General features: G+C 37.8%; 1 protein-coding gene across 1 annotated transcript in view; it reads left to right on the top strand.

Moving 5' to 3' along the window:
• PAWR (PRKC, apoptosis, WT1, regulator) overlaps positions 1-11942 on the top strand; it is a 133072-nt gene that overhangs the window by 7912 nt on the left and 113218 nt on the right. Inside the window, exon 3 of the mRNA XM_010832075.1 lies at positions 5-187. Within this exon, the coding sequence (XP_010830377.1) occupies positions 5-187 (183 nt within the window). The remainder of the gene's footprint in view (positions 1-4; positions 188-11942) is intronic.

The raw sequence follows: 11942 nt of genomic DNA, 5'->3' as shown, positions 1-11942 counted from the left end.
CCCCCCCGCCGCCGCCGCCACTTCGGGGGCAGCGCCCGCCCGGGGCGGCGAGGAGGAGCGGGACTGCGCCCCGGAGAAGAGCAAGAGCTCGGGCCCCAGCGCCAGGAAAGGCAAAGGACAGATCGAGAAGAGGAAGCTGCGGGAGAAGCGGCGATCCACCGGCGTGGTCAACATCCCCGCCGCAGAGGTGAGCCGGGCGGGGCCGCGGCCGGACCTGGGAGGGCTGCCGCCTCCTGGTCTTCTCTCTCCGGGACCCAGGGCTTTCCCCCTCGAGCCTGCACTTCTTAGCCTTTCTCTGAGTAGGCAGGCAGGGGGTGATGGAGTTTTACTCTCTACAAACGCTTCCTGGGAAGTTCCCCAACCCAGAGTCGGACACGTGCTTTTCAGGCTTCCTGGCTAAGATCTCAGACACCAGAGCCTTTTTTTTTACTGGTGGAAGGATAGCATGGGGCTTAAGAACTTGCCTACTTCGTTTCTGCTTGATCAGTTAGAAAAATTGGTGGACGGTGATGACGACGTACTCTAGTTTCCCAGGTGTCGGTCTTAAGTTATCGGATCGTTTATCTCTTCTTCCCTCTTAGCAGTGTTTAACAGCACCTGTAAAGAAAACTTGGCCTTAGCACTACCCCAGACAGCTTTATCTTTGAATGAACCCAAGATAAGTATATCCAACCTAGCATATGTACTACTTCATATATACACCAGCTGTTGGAAATAGGGCGCGCGCACGCACACACACACACACACTTTTTTCCTGAGTGGTATTCTGGACAATAGGAACGCTCTAGCAACCCACAGTTCTTTTGCTCTCTCCATGTGTTGAAGTATTTGACCCTATGAATTCTGGAAAACATTTGTGGTAGGTTTGGGAATTTTTTTTGGAGCGGGGGGAGTGGTGGTTGATTTTTGTTTGTTTGTTTGTTTTTTGAGCAGTCTCATAAACATTTCTGTGGGCAGCAGCAGCATCTTCCCATTAGAATGCCTGGTGAAACTTTTTTACTTATGGTCTAACAGCATTTCTCTCAACTCAACAGAACAATCGTAAACAAGTTTTTAGTTGCTTTAATAGTAACTCACCGGCTTGGGGAAGTGATTGAACAATCCTCTTTCACCCTAAGCAGTTGCATCTTTTGCTCATTGGCTGTAAGGTTTTAACCTTTTTTTTTCCCCTCCTGGCCTTCTAATTTATTCAATTTTGACACACAGTAAGTAAATAGTAAGAATTCACCAACTTTAATTGTGGTTCAGATAAAAACATCTGCAATAAGTTAGGGTGTGTATCAAGCATACCAAATTTTTGAGTCTTAATATGATTTCCATACCTAGAAAATCAGTTTGTCTTTGAAGGGTGTATTTTTATGCATGTTTCAGGAAGATTTTTATCAGCCGGCAAAACTGTCCTCTGTGGTTTGCTACTTGCACAAAAGATCTGTTATTCATTAAATTGCTTTAAAAGGAATTCATGAGAGTGGTAATCAAATTTCTAGTGGTAATCAAATTTTTTTTTTAAGTTAAAAATATGAAGATTAAGGGGAAACTGAAGACAAGGCTTTGGAAAAGTTACATTCCTCAGCGTTATTTTTAAATATAGCTGATGGTCCAAATAAAATAATTTGTCATTTCCAATCTTTTCCTCATTGTTCATTTGACAGGGATCTTATTTTGGGAGATCTCTTGGCAGATTGTTAAAACTTCATTTTTTTGTCTGGCTGGATGTGCTAAAATTGTTATTTCTCAATACCTTTTTGTGTTTGTTTTTTTAACAAGGGTAATGTTTACTGGGAGAAATAAGTATGGTGTATCTTGTGAGGTCCTAAGAAACATCCTTTGTTAATTTTCGTGTTTTGGGTAAGGGAACACAGTGCTGAGAATGTAGATGACTCCCTGTTACAATTGAGTCTAATACTCTGGAATGTTTTTCGTTTGGGTGTTGGCAACTCCTAAATTTAATCTTCCTTAAAAACAAACAACCCAGGGTACCATTTTTTTGTCTGTGGAATTTGAACCTTTTTTATTGAATAGGGAATTGAGTACTGCTTTCTTTTTGTGGTAACTATGGCTCTATCTGTTTCATGCTGTAGGACCCAACAAAACATGGTAATGTTTTACCAGAGTATCTAATTAGCAGGCATGTTTTTTGAGTTCCTCCTCCCCATATTTTCAGTTTTTAAAAAAATAAAGTCTTTCAGATTATGTTAATCATGTGCCATTTATTTCTCTTAGTAGTTTCAACATTGTAAATGCCAGTTGCTGTGGAGTTTCTTGTATAATACAGTTTAGCACTACTATTTTTTAAAGTCATATAATATTTTATGAAATTTTCAGGCATAGAAATATAAAAATATTATAAAATATTTTATAATACTATAAAATATAAGAAGATCATCAGTCAATATTCAAAAGTAGAGTTTTATATATATATATAATATATATGTATATAGTGTTGAATGACTAATCTCTTATTTTCAGGCAGTATTCCCAACCAAGTTTATATTAGTAGATTAGCATGTAACTTACATGCAGAGAGTCTGTTTTAGTGTTTGATAAACATTAAATTTCTTCAAAAGTATTTATTAAGCATCTGTGTAAAACATGTGTTGTGACTTTCATTAACTTATTTACTAATTACAGAGTAACTATAAAATTGTTACAAAAGAACTTGACAGCAGATAAAGATGATACAAGCAACTGGAAGATAGTTTTAGTAAGGAAGCAGTTCAGAATCCTGAAGTGTAGGTGGTGGGGGGATACTGCATGTGATGGCTATAATAAATGCAAATATGCAGATGCTCATTAATGAGATAAACTTCAGTTGCTCTTGTTTACTAAGTAAGAGTTTTTTTTTTTTTAACTTTTTTATAAATATTTACCTTTTCTGTTTTTTTGAGTACTAGCCCGAATTGGATAACGAATGTAACATACTGCTGATATTTTTTATACATTTATTGGATGAGCCACATATTTATTACATGTCTCTGTTCAAGGCACTATCACAAGCACTCTGGAGAAAATAAGAATAAGGCAGTGTATATTTTCAAGTAGCAAGACTGTAATCTAGGAAGAAGGCATAATTACATGAAGAAACTTAAGTACGCACTGAGTTAACAGTTTAAAAGCCATCTTAACACAGCATGTAGCTAATTGTTAATTAAAATTGTTGTCTGTTTAAAGGAAAGAGATGATGGGGCTAAGAGTAGCTATTGAGGTTGAGGGTCTTGAACTGAGACATTTCTTTACTTATATGTTTATGCATATATTCACACATAAATGCATATATACCTGTTTGTATAGTTTTTTAAATGTCAAAGTGCAGTGGTTCTTAGCTGTGGCAGGGTATCAACACTATGTGAGGATATTAAATGCTTCCCCTTTGCTGATTGTTTGCCTTCTCCCTCCTTGACCCCTTACATTTAATGGGTCTGGGATGGATCCCGGGTATTAATATTTTGATAAGCTCCCCATGTGAGTCAGGATTTAGAATTATTGGGTTTCATTCTAGGGATGCAGAAATGAATAGGACACAGGCCTTGCCCACAAAAGGGTTCTTAAGTAATACAGGGAACTGTATTGAGTAGTACAGTGTTAAGTACAGGCTGTTTCCTGAGCAGGGTACCTAACTCAAGAGGGTTAGTTGGGGAAGGCTTCCTCGACGCTTATGCCCACGTTTTCAGAGTGCTTGTGAGGTTATTGCCGTTTCCCATGGATGGAGGAGCCTGGTAGGCTGCAGTCCGTGGGGTCGTGAAGAGTCGGACACGACTGAGCGACTTCCCTTTCACTTTTCACTTTCATGCATTGGACAAGGAAATGGCAACCCACTCCAGTGTTCTTGCCTGGAGAATCCCAGTGACGGGGGAGCCTGGTGGGGCTCACTATGTGTGACCGTCTATGGGGTCACACAGAGTCGGACACGACTGAAGTGACTTAGCAGCAGCAGCAGCAGGTGTGCATGAATGGATTAACAGAGGTGGTTTTCATAGAAAATATAATCTTTCAATAGATAGAGATCTAGCGCTGAGTCGCTTTCAGTCATGAAAACTCGTTGCTACTCCGTGGACTGTAGCCAGCAGGCTCATCTGTCTGTGGGATTCTCCAGGCAAGAATAGTGGAGTGGGTTGCCATTTCCTTCTCCAGGGGATTTTCCTGACCCAGGGATTGAACTCAAATCTCTTACATCTCCTGCATTGGCACACTGGTTCTTTACCGCTTCCGCCACCTGGGAAGTCTCAGATAGAGGTCAAATGATACCAAAATTTGGATTTAAATATAAAAGTTAAAATTTATTGAAACTTAACTGTTTTCATTGTGGTCAGCTAAGTGTTTTATGTGTTGTCTTAACTAATGCTCGCGGAGAAGGCAATGGCACCCCACTCCAGTACTCTTGCCTGGAAAATCCCATGGACGGAGGAGCCTGGTAGGCTGCAGTCCATGGGGTCTCTAAGAGTCGACACGACTGAGCGACTTCACTTTCACTTTTCACTTTCATGCATTGGAGAAGGAAATGGCAACTCACTCCAGTGTTCTTGTCTGGAGAATCCCAGGGACGGGGGAGCCTGGTGGGCTGCCGTCTATGGGGTCGCACAGAGTCGGACACGACTGAAGTGACTTAGCAGCAGCAACTAATGCTCACAGCAATCCCCAGTGGTAGTTATACTGTTTTCATCCTCATTTCCAGAGGAGAAAATGGAGGCTTAGAGAGTTTAAATGACTCAAGATCACATGGGAAGTGAACAAATGGTAGAGAAGTATTTTAAAAGTTTTTGGTTTTTTGTGTACGTGTGTGTCTAGGGAAAAAGGAGTTTTAAAGAGTTAATCAGTCTTGCATTATTTAGCTTATTTCTCTAGATTTTTTTCAATAACTTTTTATTAGAGGTTTATCTTAAATGATTTAAACATATAAATGGGGAGAACAATGAAAGTATGAAATTGAATAGAAATTAAGGTCAAATTTGTAGGCTCAGATTTTGCTTCTAACCCTGTACTCCGTAGTTTGCTTAGCAAAATTTTGAACACTGAATCATCAGCAAAATACAAACCTGCTTTTGGCTAGCAGTCAGAAAGTGTGGATCTTTGATTTGACTTAAGTGATACCTTGTTTTTCAGTCAAGATGGGATTATAACACCTACTCCATAGTTTGAAGGAACATTTGATATATAGAAACTCTTCTAAGTGAACACAATTTAAGTGGCAATTATTCAGCATATTTATTAACCATTATATAGGACAGGTTCCACTTAGTAAGTCTTATAAATCCAGGAAGCTTAAGAAATGCCTTTTGGTATGCCCATTATATTCTAGACTGTCTACCTTTCAATGCGATGAGTCAGGGGAAGGACTAATAGTGATTCAGAGTTGGAGAAAATTGGAGTGGTGAATAGAGTAGATACAGGGTAAATACTGAGGTTTCTTAATAAGATTTTAGTCCTAGCCTTTCTAAATGTTGAGCTCATTGATAAATTGAAACATTTAGTATTATCAGAATTTTTAATGAGTTTTCTAAGCTGAGAGGCCTTTTTCCATAAAAATAATAATTATGTAGTTAAAGCAGATGATACATATGGTATGTTTATTAAGCACCCAGGCACTGATTTAAGCGCCTTATATGTATTGGTGCATTTAATTCTTACTACAGCCTATGGGGAAATGGGACAGAAAGGGCCAGTTACTTGCCTGAGGGGCAAAAGAGAATCTGTCTTCAAAGCCTGGTTCTTAAGAACTATTTTATTATATTTCACTGTATTGTATAAGTATATACCCAGTTTAAGAAATACAAAGATTATTTTATAAGAAGCTAATAAATTACTGTAGAATTTGAAAATGACCATGTTACAAAAGACAGATGAAGTGGGACTTTCTTGGAAAAATTCAAGAGCAAATAAATACATAAACAGTGGCATTAAAATTCTTATTTAAAATTTTTGTCAAGCTAGTGGCCTTACGAACGCTCTTCGTTATTTCTCCACTGGTTTACAGCACATGTGATATGGGTCAGAAAATAATTATGCTCTTTAATAGTGGTGCTGACATCTTAGAAGTTTAAAATTACTGGAAATATTAGAGTTTGAAATTTTCCAACACTTTGTTCTTTTCAAAAAGTGAGGTATAATTTACATATCATGAAATTCACCTTTTTAAGGTGTACATCAGTGGGTTTTAGTATGTTCACAAAGTTGTGCTCTAAGTGCTTTTACATTTTCATCTTAATTTTTTATTATGTTCATAGAACCTGTGGTTTTTGTGGTAAATTTTAGCTTCCTACTCAGTAAAATGCAACAGTATTCAACAGGAGAAGTTATTAAATTAATATACTGTCTGCTTTTCCTGCATTTCACAGAGAAAATGAAATTGTAGAATCTTCTGTTTTTAGTTTCTTAAAACTTAGACCTCTACTACCACTTGTCTTTACTAGAATTTAGTATAAGAGGTACATAATTTAACTGAATGTAGTAGTTCAGCTTGTTTAAAATTTTACATATCTTTCATGGAGATCTGCAAAAAAAATTTGGGAACTTTGATTCAGAGTAAACATGGAGTTTTAGGCGATTAAACTTTAGTCTTTAGTCATTTATTACTTAAGTCAGGGTCCTAAAAGATGTGGCTGTGGATGGGGGTATCTGTACCATTATCATCTACGTTATTTATTTAAAATGCAGATTTCTGGGATCTACCTCAGGGAAGAGTTACCTGAGACTTCGTTTTAACATATGCTCATGTGATTCTTGTACTGAAGTTCAAGAACTGACTTAAATTTCTTATACTGGCTTACTGATCTGTGAAATGAAATTTATACTGATTATTTTATTAATTCATTTAATAGTCCTGTGAGATAATGTTTCTGAAAATGCTTAAGAATGACTAAATGATGAATTATAGTTATTATATAGGTATAATACATTGATAAGTAGTTGTTGATGTCTAATGGAAATTTCTTACAGGGATGTTAAACATTCTTACTTTTTCCACTTAATTAAGAACTTTATAGATATTTTAACAGAGGCAACTTGAGATACTTGGAAATTGAGAGTTTCTTAAACATCTATGTAACGTCATATATTTACTACAAAATGTGTCTGCCTGGCTTCTTGAAGAAGCCTCGCCTACAGTAAAAACCTCTAATACTTAATGTGTAATTTGAACTTTATGTTCACTCATTTTTCTTTTTTGTATTCTTTTAAGGGAAAGTGTATGTTTGTAAATGTTTACTAATTAGTTCAAACCTTTGAAACAGGTTTTGTCCATCTTATTAAAGTATTCTCAAGTGAAGTCTTTCCCTTTTGTTTACTACTCTTACATATTTGACCTGTTGGCACCCATAACTAGCCAGTTGATTCTTAACATATTTGCTTATTGCTGAGGCAGCTTTCAGTGTAAGTCATATGGGTTTTTGTTTATAGCTGCATACAGACTGGTGTTACAGTTGAGCATCAGCCATGTATTACAGTCTCCTTAGGTTACTTACAAATATACCAGGCTCCATGGCACAGTGAAGTTAGAGGAACATTTAATTTTTAAAAACAGTCAAATTATTTACTTAAAGGGTAAAAACAGCTCCAGTGAGTTAGAAACTTAGCATATGAATTGGTTAATAAACATTTATTCCATGATAGTCTTTAGAAATTTCCTTCACCAGAATTGTATGGGTTACAATGTTTTTCAATAATAATTTTATTTGCTTTATAAGTTGAATTTAAAGAAAAAGGCCGTTGTGTTCTGAAAGTGAATATTTTTTAGAGTTTTGCTGAAATGAGCAGGTAGGAGAGGACTTATGTTGTAGATTACAGTTCTGTGACTGCTAAAGTTTGTTTGCAGACTTTTTTTTTTTAATTGTAAGATACTAACTGAATAAGATAAATAAGAATAATAAAATATCAGTTTGAGATACAGTTGAAAACAAGTTTTGTAATAAAATTAACTTTAAAAGATACCTTTTAATATTCAGCTAATCTGTGGGCATATAAGTGAACTACTTAATCTTATTTGTTTGAGAAATTTTCAGGTTGTATGAAATGATTTTTCTATTACTTTTGGAATTCTTTGCAGTATATTAGTAGTATTTAAAAAAAATGGAAATCTGAGTTATGAAGAGCAAAATTAACATTCAGAAGATGGTGCTTGAGAAATATGATTAAAAAATATTTTAGCTGACATAGTCAAAGAAGCTGCATTAAGTCTCAAATTCTTGACAAGACTTCTTGATATTTTATAATGCAAGCAAAAGTTGATCCGAACCAGATTTGTATAAACTTATTTTTTTTCCTCCTGCTGGTAAAAACTGTGTTAAAAAAGTAATGTGTTCTTTGTAGTTCTCCTGTGTAAATACAGAAGAAGATAGTGAAACCTGTCAACTCTTATCTTATACATTTTATTTGTTTCTAATCTTTTGTCTCCATAAAAAATGGAGCCATACTATACAGATTTGTATGTATATTTAGTCTTTCATTATGAGTACTTTTATGGTGTTATTCTTCAAAAATAAGGATGGATTTTTTAAAAAATTGGGGTAAAATACCATACAGAAGATCTTAAATCATTTTTATTGAGTGCTATTAAATACATTCAGGTTGTTGTGCAGAAATTACCACTAGCCATCCCCATAACTCTTTCATCTTATAAAATTGAAGCTTTATACTTGTTAAACAATAACTCTCCATTCTACCCTCCTTCCAGCCTCAGACAACCACCAATATACTTCTGTCTTTAGGAACAGATATGTTTGTGTGGTTTGATATTAAAATATTTAAGCATTGCTTTATTGGGAAAAGACCCTACTGTTAAACAGCTATTTATTTCTTTTCATATATTGTGTTTCCTGAATCATTCAAGAAAAATGTTTGGGTCATTCAAAGCATCTTATAGGTATGGGCACCTTCAGATAATTGTGAAGGATGCCCAGAGATTTTTTTTTTTAATCTCCTCTATTGCCTTTGATTTTGGTGGGACACTGAGTAGAACTGTAGTAATTACGAGTGTGTGTAAGCTGTAACTCAGCCTATAAGTTCATAAAACTCAACATGGTATGCAGAAGTCACATGATTAAATACCATAGGGCATATGTAAAAATGGAGTTTAGGGGAGTAACACTCAAAAACTTTGTCAGTGACATGTGAAAAGACAGAAACCTTGTAAGGACTAGTGCAATTTTATACATGTTAAATGGTTAAGAAATATAAAAGTACTCGAATTAATATGACATGACTTTGTAAAAGCGCTGAAGTTGCTTATAGAAGTGGGTCTCCAAAGGGTTGCAATTTGTGAAGTGATGGAAGAAGGGTCATCTGAAGTTGGATTGAAAGTGTAACACCAGATTCAGAGGAGTGTGGCTCATAACACATGCAGTGAACTTAGCTGCATGGCGGAAGTTTGTGGTGTGTGTATTTTGTGAGTTTCTTTGCAGCTGAGTTGTGTTTTCTCTGCTTACCTAGTGTTTCTTACAGTTGTACAGAAGCAAATGTGAAATTTGGGTTATGCTTAACTTGTTCCGTAACATACTAGTTGCTTAGGAGCAAATTGAATTTTCTAAGCAAGTGTTACAGTATGTGGTGTGTGTGTGTGTGTGTGTGTGTGTGTGTATGCCCATACATGTACATCTATATTTCTGTCTATATCTATATGCATGTGTGTGTGTGTGTGAGCTCAGTGTCTTGACTCTTTGCAACCCATGGACTGTAGCCTGCCAGGCTCCTCTGTCCATGGAATTTTTTAGGCAAGACTACTGGAGTAGATCGGCACTTCCTCCTTCAAGAGATCTTCTTGACCCAGGGATCAAACCCATGTCACTTGCATCTCCTGCATTGGCAGGCAGTTTCTTTACCACTGCACCACTTGGGAAATGCATATCTGTATGCATAATCATAAATCCGATAATCTAATATGTAAAGTCCAGGTAATGAGGTAGAGAAAGGTCTAGAACGGAGAATGCTTGTTTAAGAGTTTATACTGATTGCTAGGACACAGGTAGTGGACAAGGAAAACAGTGGATGGATTTTAGAGGTTTTTTATTGGCATTTGAAAATTACATAACTGGATGTTTTGAACTGGAAAAGTCTTTAGAGATCATCTCTTCCATACAAAAAAGTATTAATTTGGTACTCCCAGACTACTCCTAAAACTGAAGTTGTCTGTCAGCCTCACTCTTAACTCCAGCTGAGTGTTGCTCTCTCCCACCTGCCCTTCAGCTCTATCCTGGTTACTATTCAGAATCTTGCTGATTTTATTCCTTCTTCTTAAATACTCAACCTCTCTCTCTCATCTTGCCATTAAGGAATGTTCCCTTAATTCTCCTTCACCTTTCAACTTTCTTTTCTTCCTTAATTGCTCAACTTAAAGGCATTGTTTCCACCTGCCAACTCCCATTTCGCTGCTTAGTCTCACTACTTCTTAAAAATCGATTTTGCCAAGTTTGCTTGTAGCCTTATAATTGCCAAACGCGACAGCTTCTTTTCGATTTTCATGCTACCTAACCTTTCTTTTGAGGAAGGCAATGGCACCCCACTCCAGTAGTCTTGCCTGGAAAATCCCATGGGTGGAGGAGCCTGGTGGGCTGCAGTCCATGGGGTCGCAAAGAGTCAGGCACGACTGAGTGACTTCACTTTCACTTTCCTGCATTAGAGAAGGAAATGGCAACCCACTCCAGTGTTCTTGCCTGGAGAATCCCAGGGATGGGGAAGCCTGGTGGGCTGCCGTCTACGGGGTTGCACAGAGTCGGACACGGCTGAAGCGACTTAGCAGCAGCAGCCTTTCTCAAGCATTTGCCTTTGTCAGTCCTCTCCCTTGGGGGCTGCAGCACTTTTGGTAGATTCTTTTTCAGTTGGTTTACTCAAAAACATTGGCCAGCCTTCTCTGTGCCCCAGGCACAGGGCTAGCTGATACAGTGAGTCACGTTATCCATTATCACCCGTCTTTAAGGAACTTCTTCTCTCAGGGATTAAAAAAAAATACTGTCTTAGTTTAGGCAGCTATCATAAGAGTATCATAGACTGGGTGGTTTATAGACAACAGAAGTTCATTTCTCACAGTTCTGGAGGCTGAGAGTCCAAAATCAAGGCTGCAGCAGAATCTGCGTTTGTTGAGGGCCTGCTTTCTAGTTCACTTGTCCTCACAGGGTGGAAGGGGATGAGGGAGATCTCTGGGGTCTTTCTTATCTGAACACTGATCCCATCCATGAGGACTCTAGCCTTGTGACCTAATCTCCTCCCCAAGGCCCCATCTTCTGGTATCACATTGGAGTTGATGGTCCCCACCCACATAGGGATGTTAGGGAAGTACACTCACTCAGCCCATAGCAGGTAATTATCAATTTGGTGTTATAAAAACTATGATGGAGAAAAGAACAAAGTACTGAACTAGCTCAGAAAAGGGAGCCACCAGTTCTGTAAGGGAGTCAGGGAGAGCTTTATATATGGTGGCTTGACTAATGAGGGCTGCCCAAGTGCAGAGGGGACACACGAACACAAGGCCCAGAACCAGGAGATAATAGCATTATATTGTGTGCATACTGTGTGCCCAGCACTGTGCTGGGGGGTTCCTGTGCGTTATTTCCTCGTCTTCGCATTAGCTCACAACACAGATTTTAAAAAATTCTTTTTTTTCTCATTTTACAAGATGAGGAAGTTCAGCCTCAGAGAAGTTGTGACTTGCCCAAAGGTTATACTGGCAAACTTGGATATGACTCCACATTTTTTTGGGTGCCAGTGCCCACATGTTGGTTATCATTGTTGGAAAGAGGGAGGGATATGTTCTAACTGAGGGAATTTTGATGTGCAGCGAATTCATGGTTGGGAGTGAATGGAGAACACGCAGTAAGAATGATATAGACCAATTGTAACAGATCTGAATGTCACGCCGGGGAATTCAGACTTTATTCTGCTATTCTTTGTTAGTATTGTTGGCTGGGCATTTCCTTCCTTTGTCCATATCTATTTATACAATAAGTCTGACAGCTTTT

This window comes from Bison bison, unplaced genomic scaffold (assembly GCF_000754665.1).
Source record: "Bison bison bison isolate TAMUID 2011002044 unplaced genomic scaffold, Bison_UMD1.0 scf7180017864535, whole genome shotgun sequence".
In the NCBI taxonomy this organism is placed as follows: domain Eukaryota; kingdom Metazoa; phylum Chordata; class Mammalia; order Artiodactyla; family Bovidae; genus Bison; species Bison bison.
This window is presented reverse-complemented; position numbering and strand designations above follow the sequence as displayed.